At 55.9% G+C, this 15,430-nt stretch overlaps 1 protein-coding gene across 1 annotated transcript in view; it reads right to left on the bottom strand.

Annotated features, from left to right (window-relative positions):
- Nucleotides 1-2,789, bottom strand: part of LOC139239366 (WD repeat-containing protein 26-like) — a 52,442-nt gene extending 49,653 nt beyond the window's left edge. The window contains exon 1 of the mRNA XM_070868043.1: nt 2,299-2,789. Within this exon, the coding sequence (XP_070724144.1) occupies nt 2,299-2,753 (455 nt within the window). The 5' untranslated portion in view covers nt 2,754-2,789. The remainder of the gene's footprint in view (nt 1-2,298) is intronic.
- Between the last annotated feature and the right edge of the window lie 12,641 nt (nt 2,790-15,430).

Genomic DNA, 15,430 nt, shown 5'->3' with positions numbered 1-15,430 from the left:
ACCCCCAATACAGAGGTAGATCCCACACACCCCAATACAGAGGGGGATCACCCCCCCCCCCCCAATACAGAGGGGGATCACACTACCCCCCAATACAGAGGGGGATCACACAACCCCCAATACAGAGAGGATCACCACCACCACCCCCAATACAGAGGGGGATCACACCCCCCCCAATACAGAGGGGGATCACCCCCCCCCCCATACAGAGGGGGATCACCACCACCCCCCCAATACAGAGGGGGATCACCACCACCTCCCCAATACAGAGGGGGATCACCACCACCCCCCAATACAGAGGGGGATCACCACCACCCCCCCAATACAGAGGGGGATTACCACCACCCCCCCAATACAGAGGGGGATCACCACCACCCCCCCAATACGGAGGGGGATCACCACTACCCCCCCCAATACAGAGGGGATCCCCCCCAATACAGAGGTGGATCACCATCCCCCCAATACAGAGGGGGATCACACTCCCCTCCCCAATACAGAGGGGGATCACACCCCCCCCCCCCAAATACAGAGGGGAACCACACCCCCCCCCCCCCAATACAGAGGGGGATAACCCTCCAATACAGAGGGGGATCACCCCCCCAATACAGAGGTAGATCCCACCCCCCCAATACAGAGGTAGATCCCACCACCCCCCCAATACAGAGTGGGATCACACCCCCCCCCCCAATACAGAGGTAGATCCCCCCCCCCCCCCAATACAGAGGTAGATCCCACCCCCCCCCAATACAGAGGGGGATCACACACACCCCCAATACAGAGGGGGATCACACACCCCCAATACAGAGGGGGATCACACACCCCCGAATACAGAGGGGGATCACCCCCCCCCCCCGAATACAGAGGGGGATCACACCCCCCCCCAATACAGAGGGGGATCACCCACCCCCAATACAGAGGGGGATCACACTACTCCCCCCAATACAGAGGGGGATCACACACCCCCCCAATACAGAGGGGGATCACCCCCCCCCCAATACAGAGGGGGATCACACCCCCCCCCCAATACAGAGGGGGATCACACACCCCCAATACAGAGGGGGGTCACACACCCCCAATACAGAGGGGGATCACACTACTCCCCCCAATACAGGGGATCACACCACCCCCAATACAGAGGGGGATCACACCCCCCCAATACAGAGGGGATCACACCCCCCCCCCCCAATACAGAGGGGGATCACACATCCCCCCCAATACAGAGGGGGATCACACATCCCCCCCAATACAGAGGGGGATCACACACCCCCAATACAGAGGGGGATCACACCCCCCCCCAATACAGAGGGGGATCACACCCCCCCCCAATACAGAGGGGGATCACACACCCCCCAATACAGAGGGGGATCACCCCCCCCCCCAATACAGAGGGGGATCACAGCCCCCCCCCCCAATATAGAGGGGGATCACACCCCTCCCCCCAATACAGAGGGGGATCACACCTCCCCCCAATACAGAGGGGGATCACACCTCCCCCCAATACAGAGGGGGATCACACCCACCCAATACAGAGGGGGATCACACTACTCCCCCCAATACAGAGGGGGATCACACTACTCCCCCCAATACAGAGGGGGATCACACCCCCCCCCAATACAGAGGGGGATCACATACCCCCAATACAGAGGGGATCACACCCCCCTCCCCCAATACAGAGGGGGATCACACATCCCCCCCAATACAGAGGGGGATCACACCCCCCCAATACAGAGGGGGATCACACACCCCCAATACAGAGGGGGATCACACACCCCCAATACAGAGAGGGATCACACCCCCCCAATACAGAGGGGGATCACACCCCCCCAATACAGAGGGGGATCACACTACTCCCCCCAATACAGAGGGGGATCACACCCCCCCCCAATACAGAGGGGGATCACACCCCCACCCCCCCCAATACAGAGGGGGATCACACCCCCCCCCCAATACAGAGGGGGATCACACACACCCCAATACAGAGGGGGATCACACCCCCCCCCCAATACAGAGGGCGATCACACCCCCCCCAATACAGAGGGGGATCACACCCCCCCCCCGAATACAGAGGGGGATCACACACCCCCCCCCGAATACAGAGGGGGATCACCCCCCCCCAATACAGAGGGGGATCACACCCCCCCCCAATACAGAGGGGGATCACACCCCCCCCCCCCAATACAGAGGGGGATCACACCCCCCCCCCAATACAGAGGGGGATCACACTCCCCCCCCAATACAGAGGGGAAATCACACCCCCCCCCAATACAGAGGGGGATCCCACACCCCCCTGTTACCCACTTGAAGCCCAGGCCCCGCAGGTGTTGGCCGATCAGCCGGATCACGTCCTCGTCGGCTCGGGACAGACGCTTCTTCTTGCGGCCGGCGGCGGGTGCGGAGCCGGAGCTGGCGGTGCCGGGGCCGGTGCCGGGCGGGGGCTCGCTGCTGCCGTTGTGTGAGGCGGTGGCGGGCGGGGAGGCGGCGGCGGGAGCGGGGGCCCCGTTGGTGCTGGGGGCCGGGGCCGGGGCCTGCTGCTGCTGCATGGTGCCGGCGGGGCCGGGGGCGCTGCTCTGGCGGCGGGGCCCGGCGGCCGACACTCGCTGCTTCTTCCTGGGCGGCGGAGACGACGCTCCACCGGGCTCCGAGTCCGACGACGAGGCCAGAGTGCTGGCGCGGGCTGGGCGGCGGGCGGGCGGGCTGGCGGGAGAGGCCGCGGCTCCGCGTCTCCCGGACTGGGCCCAAGCGCCTGGCGTCATCCAGACAACGCGCTGGCGTCACCGCGCACTGCCCGCCTGACGTCACCCGCACCTGAGCTTCCGTGACGTCACGGGAGCGCATTGCTGCTCTGATGTCATCCGGCCCTGGGCAGTGCCCCAGCTGTGATGTCACCGAATCTGATGATGTCACTGCCACATTTGCCTCCTGTGACGTCACCGCGCCGAATGATGTCACCGCCACACGCTCCCCCTGTGATGTCACCACATCCAATGATGTCACCGCCACACGCTCCTCCTGTGATGTTACCGCATCCAATGATGTCGCCGCCAGACGCTCCTCTTGTGGTGTCACCGCATCCAATGATGTCATGGCTACATGCTCCTCCTGTGATGTCATCACATCCAATGATGTCACAGCCACACACTCCTGTGATGTCACCATGCCCAATGATGTCACCGCCACATGCTCCTCCTGTGATGTCACTATGCCCAATGATGTCACCGCCACATGCTCCTCCTGTGATGTCACCATGCCCAATGAAGTCACTGCCACACACTTCTCCTGTGATGTCACCACACCCAATGATGTCACAGCCACATGCTTCTTCTGTGATGTAACCGCATCCAATGATGTCACTGCCACCGCACCTCCTGTGCACTTCTCCTGTGATGTCATCGCCCCTTCAAAAGATGGAAGCGGGTCTGCAATCTCTCACACTCCGCATATACATGATACAAAGACACATCTGGTCAGCAAAGCAAATGGAGGAGTCTCAGAGTGGACAGCCAGACTCCAGCAGCTAGTCTCTCAGCAACCAGTCTCCGGGCAACCAGTCTACGAGCAACCAGTGTCCGGGAAACCAGTCTCCAGGCAACGAGTCTCCGGGAAACTAGTCTACGGGCAACCAGTCTCCGGGCCACCAGTCACAGGGCAATCAGTCTCTAGGAAACCAATCTCTAGGCAACCAATCTCTAGGCAATCAGTCTCTGGGCAACCAGTCTCTGGCAAACCAGTCTCCGGGAAACAAGTCTTTGGGAAACCAATCTCCAGGCAATCAGTCTCTGGGCAACCAGTCTCTGGGAAACCAGTCTCCGGGAAACAAGTCTTTGGGAAACCAATCTCCAGGCAATCAGTCTCTGGGCAACCAGTCTCCGGGAAACCAGTCTCTGGGAAACCAGTCTCCGGGAAACAAGTCTCTGGGAAACCAGTCTCCGGGAAACCAGTCTCTGGGAAACCAATCTCTGGGAAACCAGTCTCCGGGAAACCAATCTCCGGGAAACCAGTCTCTGGGAAACCAATCTCAGGAAAACCAGTCTCTGCGAAACCAATCTCTGGGAAACCAGTCTCTGGGAAACCAATCTCCGGGAAACCAGTCTCTGGGAAACCAGTCTCCGGGAAACCAGTCTCTGGGAAACCAGTCTCTGGGAAACCAGTCTCCGGGAAACCAGTCTCTGGGAAAGCAGTCTCTGGGAAACCTGTCTCTGGGAAACCAGTCTCCGGGAAATCAGTCTCCGTTAACCAGTCTCCGGGAAACTTGTCTCTGGGAAAACAGTCTCTGGGAAACCAGTCTCTGGGAAACCAATCTCCGGGAAACCAATCTCTGGGAAACCAGCCTCTGGGAAACCAATCTCCGGGAAACCAGTCTCCGGCAAACCAATCTCCGGGAAACCAGTCTCTGGGAAACAAATCTCCGGGAAATCAGTCTCTGGGAAACCCGTCCCCGGGATACCAATCTCTGGGAAACCAGTCTCCGGGAAACCAATCTCCGGGAAACCAGTCTCCGGCAAACCTGTCTCTGGGAAACCTGTCTCTGGGAAACCAGTCTCCGGGAAACCAGTCTCTGGGAAACCAATCTCCGGGAAACCAGTCTCCGGGAAACCAGTCTCCGGGAAACCGGTCTCTGGGAAACCAATCTGCGAGAAACCAGTATCTGGGAAACCAGTCTCTGGGAAACCAGTCTCTGGGAAACCAATCTCCGGGAAACCCGTCTCCGGGAAACCAATCTCCGGGAAACCAATCTCCGGGAAACCAATCTCTGGGAACCCATTCTTCGGGAAACCAATCTCTGGGAAACCAATCTCCGTGAAACCAGTCTCTGGGAAACCAGTCTCCGGGAAACCAGTCTCTGGGATACCAGTCTCTGGGAAACCAATCTCCGGGAAACCAGTCTCTGGGAAACCAGTCTCCGGGAAACCAGTCTCTGGGAAACCAATCTCCGGGAAACTAATCTCCGGGAATCCAGTCTCCGGGAATCCAGTCTCCGGGAAACCAGTCTCCGGGAAACCAATCTCCGGGAAACCAATCTCCGGGAATCCAGTCTCTGGGAATCCAGTCTGCGGGAAACCAATCTCCGGGAAACCAGTCTCCGGGAAACCAGTCTCCGGGAAACCTGTCTCTGGGAAACCTGTCTCTGGGAAACCAGTCTCCAGGAATCCAGTCTCCGGGTAACCAATCTCCGGGAAACCAGTCTCCGGGAAACCTGTCTCTGGGAAACCAGTCTTTGGGAAACCAGTCTCCGGGAAACCAATCTCTGGGAAACCAGTTTCCGGGAAACCAGTCTCCGGGAAACCAATCTCTGGGAAACCAGTCTTTGGGAAACCAGTCTCCGGGAAACCAATCTGTGGGAAACCAGTTTCCGGGAAACCAGTCTCCGGGAAACCAATCTCTGGGAAACCAGTCTCTGGGAAACCTGTCTCTGGGAAACCAGTCTCCGGGAAACCAGTCTCTGGGAAACCAATCTCCGGGAAACCAGTCTCCGGGAAACCAGTCTCTGGGAAACCAGTCTCTGGGAAACCAATCTCCGAGAAACCAATCTCTGGGAAACCAGTCTCCGGGAAACCAGTCTCTGGGAAACCAATCTCCGGGAAACCAGTCTCCGGGAAACCAGTCTCCGGGAAACCAATCTCCGGAAAACCAGTCTCCGGGAAACCAGTCTCCGGGAAACCAATCTCCGGGAAATCAGTCTCCGGGAAACCAATCTCTGGGAAACCATTCTCCGGGAAACCAATCTCCGGGAAACCAGTCTCTGGGAAACCAATCTCCGGGAAACCAGTCTCTGGGAAACCAGTCTCCGGGAAACCAGTCTCCGGGAAACCAATCTCCGGGAAACCAATCTCCGGGAATCCAGTCTCTGGGAAACCAGTCCATGGGATACCAATCTCTGGGAAACCAGTCTCCGGGAAACCAATCTCCGGGAAACCAGTCTCCGGCAAACCTGTCTCTGGGAAACCTGTCTCTGGGAAACCAGTCTCTGGGAAACCAATCTCCGGGAAACCAGTCTCCGGGAAACCAGTCTCCGGGAAACCAGTCTCTGGGAAATCAATCTCCGAGAAACCAATCTCTGGGGAACCAGTCTCCGGAAAACCAGTCTCTGGGAAACCAATCTCCGGGAAACCAGTCTACGGGAAACCCGTTTCCGGGAAACCAATCTTCGGAAAACCAGTCTCCGGGAAAGCAGTCTCCGGGAAACCAATCTCCGGGAAACCAATCTCTGGGAAACCATTCTCCGGTAAACCAATCTCTGCGAAACCAGTCTCTGGGAAACCAATCTCCGGGAATCCAGTCTCTGGGAAACCAGTCTCCGGGAAACCAGTCACAGGGCAATCAGTCTCTAGGAAACCAATCTCTCGGCAACCAATCTCTAGGCAATCAGTCTCTGGGCAACCAGTCTCTGGGAAACCAGTCTCCGGGAAACAAGTCTTTGGGAAACCAATCTCCAGGCAATCAGTCTCTGGGCAACCAGTCTCTGGGAAACCAGTCTCCGGGAAACAAGTCTTTGGGAAACCAATCTCCAGGCAATCAGTCTCTGGGCAACCAGTCTCCGGGAAACCAGTCTCTGGGAAACCAGTCTCTGGGAAACAAGTCTCTGGGAAACCAGTCTCCGGGAAACCAGTCTCTGGGAAACCAATCTCTGGGAAACCAGTCTCCGGGAAACCAATCTCCGGGAAACCAGTCTCTGGGAAACCAATCTCAGGAAAACCAGTCTCTGGGAAACCAATCTCTGGGAAACCAGTCTCTGGGAAACCAATCTCCGGGAAACCAGTCTCTGGGAAACCAGTCTCCGGGAAACCAGTCTCCGGGAAACCAATCTCCGGGAAAGCAGTCTCCGGGAAACCAGTCTCTGGGAAACCAGTCTCTGGGAAACCAGTCTCCAGGAAACCAGTCTCTGGGAAAGCAGTCTCTGGGAAACCTGTCTCTGGGAAACCAGTCTCCGGGAAATCAGTCTCCGTTAACCAGTCTCCGGGAAACTTGTCTCTGGGAAAACAGTCTCTGGGAAACCAGTCTCTGGGAAACCAATCTCCGGGAAACCAATCTCTGGGAAACCAGCCTCTGGGAAACCAATCTCCGGGAAACCAGTCTCCGGCAAACCAATCTCCGGGAAACCAGTCTCTGGGAAACAAATCTCCGGGAAACCAGTCTCTGGGAAACCCGTCCCCGGGATACCAATCTCTGGGAAACCAGTCTCCGGGAAACCAATCTCCGGGAAACCAGTCTCCGGCAAACCTGTCTCTGGGAAACCTGTCTCTGGGAAACCAGTCTCCGGGAAACCAGTCTCTGGGAAACCAATCTCCGGGAAACCAGTCTCCGGGAAACCAGTCTCCGGGAAACCGGTCTCTGGGAAACCAATCTGCGAGAAACCAGTATCTGGGAAACCAGTCTCTGGGAAACCAATCTCCGGGAAACCCGTCTCCGGGAAACCAATCTCCGGGAAACCAATCTCCGGGAAACCAATCTCTGGGAACCCATTCTTCGGGAAACCAATCTCTGGGAAACCAATCTCCGTGAAACCAGTCTCTGGGAAACCAGTCTCCGGGAAACCAGTCTCTGGGATACCAGTCTCTGGGAAACCAATCTCCGGGAAACCAGTCTCTGGGAAACCAGTCTCCGGGAAACCAGTCTCTGGGAAACCAATCTCCGGGAAACTAATCTCCGGGAATCCAGTCTCCGGGAATCCAGTCTCCGGGAAACCAGTCTCCGGGAAACCAATCTCCGGGAAACCAATCTCCGGGAATCCAGTCTCTGGGAATCCAGTCTGCGGGAAACCAATCTCCGGGAAACCAGTCTCCGGGAAACCAGTCTCCGGGAAACCTGTCTCTGGGAAACCTGTCTCTGGGAAACCAGTCTCCAGGAATCCAGTCTCCGGGTAACCAATCTCCGGGAAACCAGTCTCCGGGAAACCTGTCTCTGGGAAACCAGTCTTTGGGAAACCAGTCTCCGGGAAACCAATCTCTGGGAAACCAGTTTCCGGGAAACCAGTCTCCGGGAAACCAATCTCTGGGAAACCAGTCTTTGGGAAACCAGTCTCCGGGAAACCAATCTGTGGGAAACCAGTTTCCGGGAAACCAGTCTCCGGGAAACCAATCTCTGGGAAACCAGTCTGTGGGAAACCTGTCTCCGTGAAACCAGTCTCTGGGAAACCTGTCTCTGGGAAACCAGTCTCCGGGAATCCAGTCTCTGGGAAACCAGTCTCCGGGAAACCAGTCTCTGGGAAACCAATCTCTGGGAAACCAGTCTCTGGGAAACCAATCTCCGGGAAACCAGCCTCTGGGAAACCTGTGGGAAACCAGTCTCCGGGAAACCAGTCTCTGGGAAACCAGTCTCCGGGATACCAATCTCCGAGAAACCAATCTCCGGGAATCCAGTCTCTGGCAATCCAATCTCTGGGAAACCAATCTCCGGGAAACCAGTCTCCGTGAAACCAGTCTCTGGGAAACCTGTCTCTGGGAAACCAGTCTCCGGGAATCCAGTCTCTGGGAAACCAGTCTCCGGGAAACCAGTCTCTGGGAAACCAATCTCTGGGAAACCAGTCTCTGGGAAACCAATCTCCGGGAAACCAGCCTCTGGGAAACCTGTGGGAAACCAGTCTCCGGGAAACCAGTCTCTGGGAAACCAGTCTCCGGGATACCAGTCTCTGGGAAACCTGTCTCCGGGAAACCAGTCTCCGGGAAACCAGTCTCTGGGAAACCAGTCTCCGGGAAACCTGTCTCCGGGAAAGCAGTCTCTGGGAAACCAGTCTCCGGGATACCAATCTCTGGGAAATCAGTCTCCGGGAAACCAGTCTCTGGGAAACCAGTCTCCGGGAAACCAGTCTCCCGGAAACCAGTCTCTGGGAAACCAATCTCCGGGAAACCAGTCTCTGGGAAACAAGTCTCTGGGAAACCAGTCTCTGGGAAACCAATCTCTGGGAAACCAGTCTCCGGGAAACCAATCTCCGGGAAACCAGTCTCTGGGAAACCAATCTCTGGGAAACCAGTCTCCTGGAAACCAGTCTCCGGGAAACCAATATCTGGGAAACCAGTCTCTGGGAAACCAGTCTCCGGGAAACCAGTCTCTGGGAAACCAGTCTCGGTGAAACCAATCTCCGAGAAACCAATCTCCGGGATTCCAGTCTCTGGGAATCCAATCTCTGGGAATCCAATCTCCGGGAAACCAGTCTCCGTGAAACCAGTCTCCGGGAATCCAGTCTCTGGGAAACCAGTCTCCGGGAAACCAGTCTCTGGGAAACCAATCTCTGGGAAACCAGTCTCTGGGAAACCAATCTCTGGGAAACCAGCCTCTGGGAAACCTGTGGGAAACCAGTCTCCGGGAAACCAGTCTCTGGGAAACCAGTCTCCGGGATACCAGTCTCTGGGAAACCTGTCTCCGGGAAACCAGTCTCCGGGAAACCAGTCTCTGGGAAACCAGTCTCCGGGAAACCTGTCTCCGGGAAAGCAGTCTCTGGGAAACCAGTCTCCCGGAAACCAGTCTCTGGGAAACCAATCTCCGGGAAACCAGTCTCTGGGAAACCAATCTCCGGGAAACCAGTCTCCCGGAAACCAATCTCCGGGAAACCAACCTCTGGGAAACCAATCTCCGGGAAACCAGTCTCTGGGAAACCTGTCTCTCGGAAACCAATCTCTGGGAAACCAGTCTCCGGGAAACCAGTCTCCGGGAAACCAATCTCCGGGAAACCAATCTCCGGGAAACCAATCTCCGGGAAACCAATCTCCTGGAAACCAGTCTCTGGGAAACCAATCTCTGGGACACCAGTCTCTGGGAAACCAGGCTCCGGGAAACCAATCTCCTGGAAACCAGGCTCTGGGAAACCAATCTCCGGAAAACCAATCTCTGGGAAACCAATCTCTGGGAAACCAGTCTCTGGGAAACCTGTCTCCGGGAAACCAGTCTCTGGGAAACCAATCTCCGGTAAACCAATCTCCGGGAAACCAATCTCTGCGAAACCAGTCTCTGGGAAACCAATCTCCGGGAAATCAATCTCCGGGAAACCAGTCTCCGGGAAACCAGTCTCTGGGAAACCACCCTCTGGGAAACCAGTCTCCGGGAAACCAGTCTCTGGGAAACCAATCTCCGGGAAACCAATCCCTGGGAAACCAATCTCCGGGAAACCAGTATCTGGGAAACCAATCTCCGGGAAACCAGTCTCTGGGAAACCAATCTCCGGGAAACAAATCTCCGGGAAACCAATCTCTGCGAAACCAGTCTCTGGGAAACCAGTCTCCGGGAAACCAATCTCTGGGAAACCAGTCTCCGGAAAACCGGTCTCTGGGAAACCAATCTCCGGGAAACCAGTCTCTGGGAAACCAATGTCCGGGAAACCGGTCTCTGGGAAACCAATCTCCGGGAAACCGGTCTCTGGGAATCCAGTTTCCGGGAAACCAATCTCCGAGAAACCAATCTCCGGGAATCCAGTCTCTGGGAATCCAATCTCTGGGAAACCAATCTCCGGGAAACCAGTCTCCGTGAAACCAGTCTCTGGGAAACCTGTCTCTGGGAAACCAGTCTCCGGGAATCCAGTCTCTGGGAAACCAGTCTCCGGGAAACCAGTCTCTGGGAAACCAATCTCTGGGAAACCAGTCTCTGGGAAACCAATCTCCGGGAAACCAGCCTCTGGGAAACCTGTGGGAAACCAGTCTCCGGGAAACCAGTCTCTGGGAAACCAGTCTCCGGGATACCAGTCTCTGGGAAACCTGTCTCCGGGAAACCAGTCTCCGGGAAACCAGTCTCTGGGAAACCAGTCTCCGGGAAACCTGTCTCCGGGAAAGCAGTCTCTGGGAAACCAGTCTCCGGGATACCAATCTCTGGGAAATCAGTCTCCGGGAAACCAGTCTCTGGGAAACCAGTCTCCGGGAAACCAGTCTCCCGGAAACCAGTCTCTGGGAAACCAATCTCCGGGAAACCAGTCTCTGGGAAACAAGTCTCTGGGAAACCAGTCTCTGGGAAACCAATCTCTGGGAAACCAGTCTCCGGGAAACCAATCTCCGGGAAACCAGTCTCTGGGAAACCAATCTCTGGGAAACCAGTCTCCTGGAAACCAGTCTCCGGGAAACCAATATCTGGGAAACCAGTCTCTGGGAAACCAGTCTCCGGGAAACCAGTCTCTGGGAAACCAGTCTCGGTGAAACCAATCTCCGAGAAACCAATCTCCGGGATTCCAGTCTCTGGGAATCCAATCTCTGGGAATCCAATCTCCGGGAAACCAGTCTCCGTGAAACCAGTCTCCGGGAATCCAGTCTCTGGGAAACCAGTCTCCGGGAAACCAGTCTCTGGGAAACCAATCTCTGGGAAACCAGTCTCTGGGAAACCAATCTCTGGGAAACCAGCCTCTGGGAAACCTGTGGGAAACCAGTCTCCGGGAAACCAGTCTCTGGGAAACCAGTCTCCGGGATACCAGTCTCTGGGAAACCTGTCTCCGGGAAACCAGTCTCCGGGAAACCAGTCTCTGGGAAACCAGTCTCCGGGAAACCTGTCTCCGGGAAAGCAGTCTCTGGGAAACCAGTCTCCCGGAAACCAGTCTCTGGGAAACCAATCTCCGGGAAACCAGTCTCTGGGAAACCAATCTCCGGGAAACCAGTCTCCCGGAAACCAATCTCCGGGAAACCAACCTCTGGGAAACCAATCTCCGGGAAACCAGTCTCTGGGAAACCTGTCTCTCGGAAACCAATCTCTGGGAAACCAGTCTCCGGGAAACCAGTCTCCGGGAAACCAATCTCCGGGAAACCAATCTCCGGGAAACCAATCTCCGGGAAACCAATCTCCTGGAAACCAGTCTCTGGGAAACCAATCTCTGGGACACCAGTCTCTGGGAAACCAGGCTCCGGGAAACCAATCTCCTGGAAACCAGGCTCTGGGAAACCAATCTCCGGAAAACCAATCTCTGGGAAACCAATCTCTGGGAAACCAGTCTCTGGGAAACCTGTCTCCGGGAAACCAGTCTCTGGGAAACCAATCTCCGGTAAACCAATCTCCGGGAAACCAATCTCTGCGAAACCAGTCTCTGGGAAACCAATCTCCGGGAAATCAATCTCCGGGAAACCAGTCTCCGGGAAACCAGTCTCTGGGAAACCACCCTCTGGGAAACCAGTCTCCGGGAAACCAGTCTCTGGGAAACCAATCTCCGGGAAACCAATCCCTGGGAAACCAATCTCCGGGAAACCAGTATCTGGGAAACCAATCTACGGGAAACCAGTCTCTGGGAAACCAATCTCCGGGAAACAAATCTCCGGGAAACCAATCTCTGCGAAACCAGTCTCTGGGAAACCAGTCTCCGGGAAACCAATCTCTGGGAAACCAGTCTCCGGAAAACCGGTCTCTGGGAAACCAATCTCCGGGAAACCAGTCTCTGGGAAACCAATGTCCGGGAAACCGGTCTCTGGGAAACCAATCTCCGGGAAACCGGTCTCTGGGAAACCAGTCTCTGGGAAACCGGTCTCTGGGAAACCTGTCGCTGGGAAACCAGTCTCCGGGAAACCAATCTCCGGGAAACCAGTCTCTGGGAAACCAATCTCCGGGAAACCAGTCTCCGCGAAACCAATCTCCGGGAAATCAGTCTCTGGGAAACCAATCTCCGGGAAACCAATCTCCGGGAAACCAATCTCTGGGACACCAGTCTCTGGGAAACCAGGCTCCGGGAAACCAATCTCTGGGAAACCAGTCTCCGGGAAACCTGTCTCCGGGAAACCAGTCTCTGGGAAACCAATCTCCGGAAAACCAATCTCTGGGAAACCAATCTCTGGGAAACCAGTCTCTGGGAAACCTGTCTCCGGGAAACCAGTCTCTGGGAAACCAATCTCCGGTAAACCAATCTCCGGGAAACCAATCTCTGCGAAACCAGTCTCTGAGAAACCAATCTCCGGGAAATCAATCTCCGGGAAACCAGTCTCCGGGAAACCAGTCTCTGGGAAACCAACCTCTGGGAAACCAGTCTCCGGGAAACCAGTCTCTGGGAAACCAATCTCCGGGAAACCAATCCCTGGGAAACCAATCTCCGGGAAACCAGTCTCTGGGAAACCAATCTACGGGAAACCAGTCTCTGGGAAACCAATCTCCGGGAAACAAATCTCCGGGAAACCAATCTCTGCGAAACCAGTCTCTGGGAAACCAGTCTCCGGGAAACCAATCTCTGGGAAACCAGTCTCCGGGAAACCGGTCTCTGGGAAACCAATCTCCGGGAAACCAGTCTCTGGGAAACCAATCTCCGGGAAATCAGTCTCCGGGAAACCAATCTCCGGGAAACCAATCTCCGGGAAACCAATCTGTGGGAAACCAGTCTCCGGGAAACCAGTCTCTGGGAAACCAGTCTCTGGGAAACCTGTCTCCGGGAAACCAGTCTCTGGGAAACCAATATCCGGTAAACCAATCTCCGGGAAACCAATCTCTGCGAAACCAGTCTCTGAGAAACCAATCTCCGGGAAATCAATCTCCGGGAAACCAGTCTCCGGGAAACCAGTCTCTGGGAAACCAACCTCTGGGAAACCAGTCTCCGGGAAACCAGTCTCTGGGAAACCAATCTCCGGGAAACCAATCCCTGGGAAACCAATCTCCGGGAAACCAGTCTCTGGGAAACCAATCTACGGGAAACCAGTCTCTGGGAAACCAATCTCCGGGAAACAAATCTCCGGGAAACCAATCTCTGCGAAACCAGTCTCTGGGAAACCAGTCTCCGGGAAACCAATCTCTGGGAAACCAGTCTCCGGGAAACCGGTCTCTGGGAAACCAATCTCCGGGAAACCAGTCTCTGGGAAACCAATCTCCGGGAAACCGGTCTCTGGGAAACCAATCTCTGGGAAACCGGTCTCTGGGAAACCTGTCGCTGGGAAACCAGTCTCCGGGAAACCAATCTCCGGGAAACCAGTCCCTGGGAAACCAGTCTCTAGGAAACCAGTCTCCAGGAAACCAATCTCTGGGAAACCAATCTCCGGGAAACCAATGTCTGGGAAACCAGTCTCTGGGAAACCAGTCTCCGGGAAACCAGTCTCCGGGAAACCAGTCTCTGGGAAACCACTCTCCCGGAATCCAGTCTCTGGGAATCCAGTTTCCGGGAAACCAATCTCCGAGAAACCAATCTCCGGGAATCCAGTCTCTGGGAATCCAATCTCTGGGAAACCAATCTCCGGGAAACCAGTCTCCGTGAAACCAGTCTCTGGGAAACCTGTCTCTGGGAAACCAGTCTCCGGGAATCCAGTCTCTGGGAAACCAGTCTCCGGGAAACCAGTCTCTGGGAAACCAATCTCTGGGAAACCAGTCTCTGGGAAACCAATCTCCGGGAAACCAGCCTCTGGGAAACCTGTGGGAAACCAGTCTCCGGGAAACCAGTCTCTGGGAAACCAGTCTCCGGGATACCAGTCTCTGGGAAACCTGTCTCCGGGAAACCAGTCTCCGGGAAACCAGTCTCTGGGAAACCAGTCTCCCGGAAACCTGTCTCCGGGAAAGCAGTCTCTGGGAAACCAGTCTCCGGGATACCAATCTCTGGGAAATCAGTCTCCGGGAAACCAGTCTCTGGGAAACCAGTCTCCGGGAAACCAGTCTCCCGGAAACCAGTCTCTGGGAAACCAATCTCCGGGAAACCAGTCTCTGGGAAACAAGTCTCTGGGAAACCAGTCTCTGGGAAACCAATCTCTGGGAAACCAGTCTCCGGGAAACCAATCTCCGGGAAACCAGTCTCTGGGAAACCAATCTCTGGGAAACCAGTCTCCTGGAAACCAGTCTCCGGGAAACCAATATCTGGGAAACCAGTCTCTGGGAAACCAGTCTCCGGGAAACCAGTCTCTGGGAAACCAGTCTCCGTGAAACCAGTCTCTGGTAAACCACTCTCCCGGAATCCAGTCTCTGGGAATCCAGTTTCAGGGAAACCAATCTCCGAGAAACCAATCTCCGGGAATCCAGTCTCTGGGAATCCAATCTCTGGGAAACCAATCTCCGGGAAACCAGTCTCCGTGAAACCAGTCTCTGGGAAACCTGTCTCTGGGAAACCAGTCTCCGGGAATCCAGTCTCTGGGAAACCAGTCTCCGGGAAACCAGTCTCTGGGAAACCAATCTCTGGGAAACCAGTCTCTGGGAAACCAATCTCCGGGAAACCAGCCTCTGGGAAACCTGTGGGAAACCAGTCTCCGGGAAACCAGTCTCTGGGAAACCAGTCTCCGGGATACCAGTCTCTGGGAAACCTGTCTCCGGGAAACCAGTCTCCGGGAAACCAGTCTCTGGGAAACCAGTCTCCGGGAAACCTGTCTCCGGGAAAGCAGTCTCTGGGAAACCAGTCTCCGGGATACCAATCTCTGGGAAATCAGTCTCCGGGAAACCAGTCTCTGGGAAACCAGTCTCCGGGAAACCAGTCTCCCGGAAACCAGTCTCTGGGAAACCAATCTCCGGGAAACCAGTCTCTGGGAAACAAGTCTCTGGGAAACCAGTCTCTGGGAAACCAATCTCTGGGAAACCAGTC

The sequence above is a fragment of the Pristiophorus japonicus genome, chromosome 27 (assembly GCF_044704955.1).
Source record: "Pristiophorus japonicus isolate sPriJap1 chromosome 27, sPriJap1.hap1, whole genome shotgun sequence".
NCBI lineage: Eukaryota > Metazoa > Chordata > Chondrichthyes > Pristiophoridae > Pristiophorus > Pristiophorus japonicus.
Note: the sequence above shows the minus strand (reverse complement) of the source record. Positions and strands in the feature narration are given on the sequence as shown.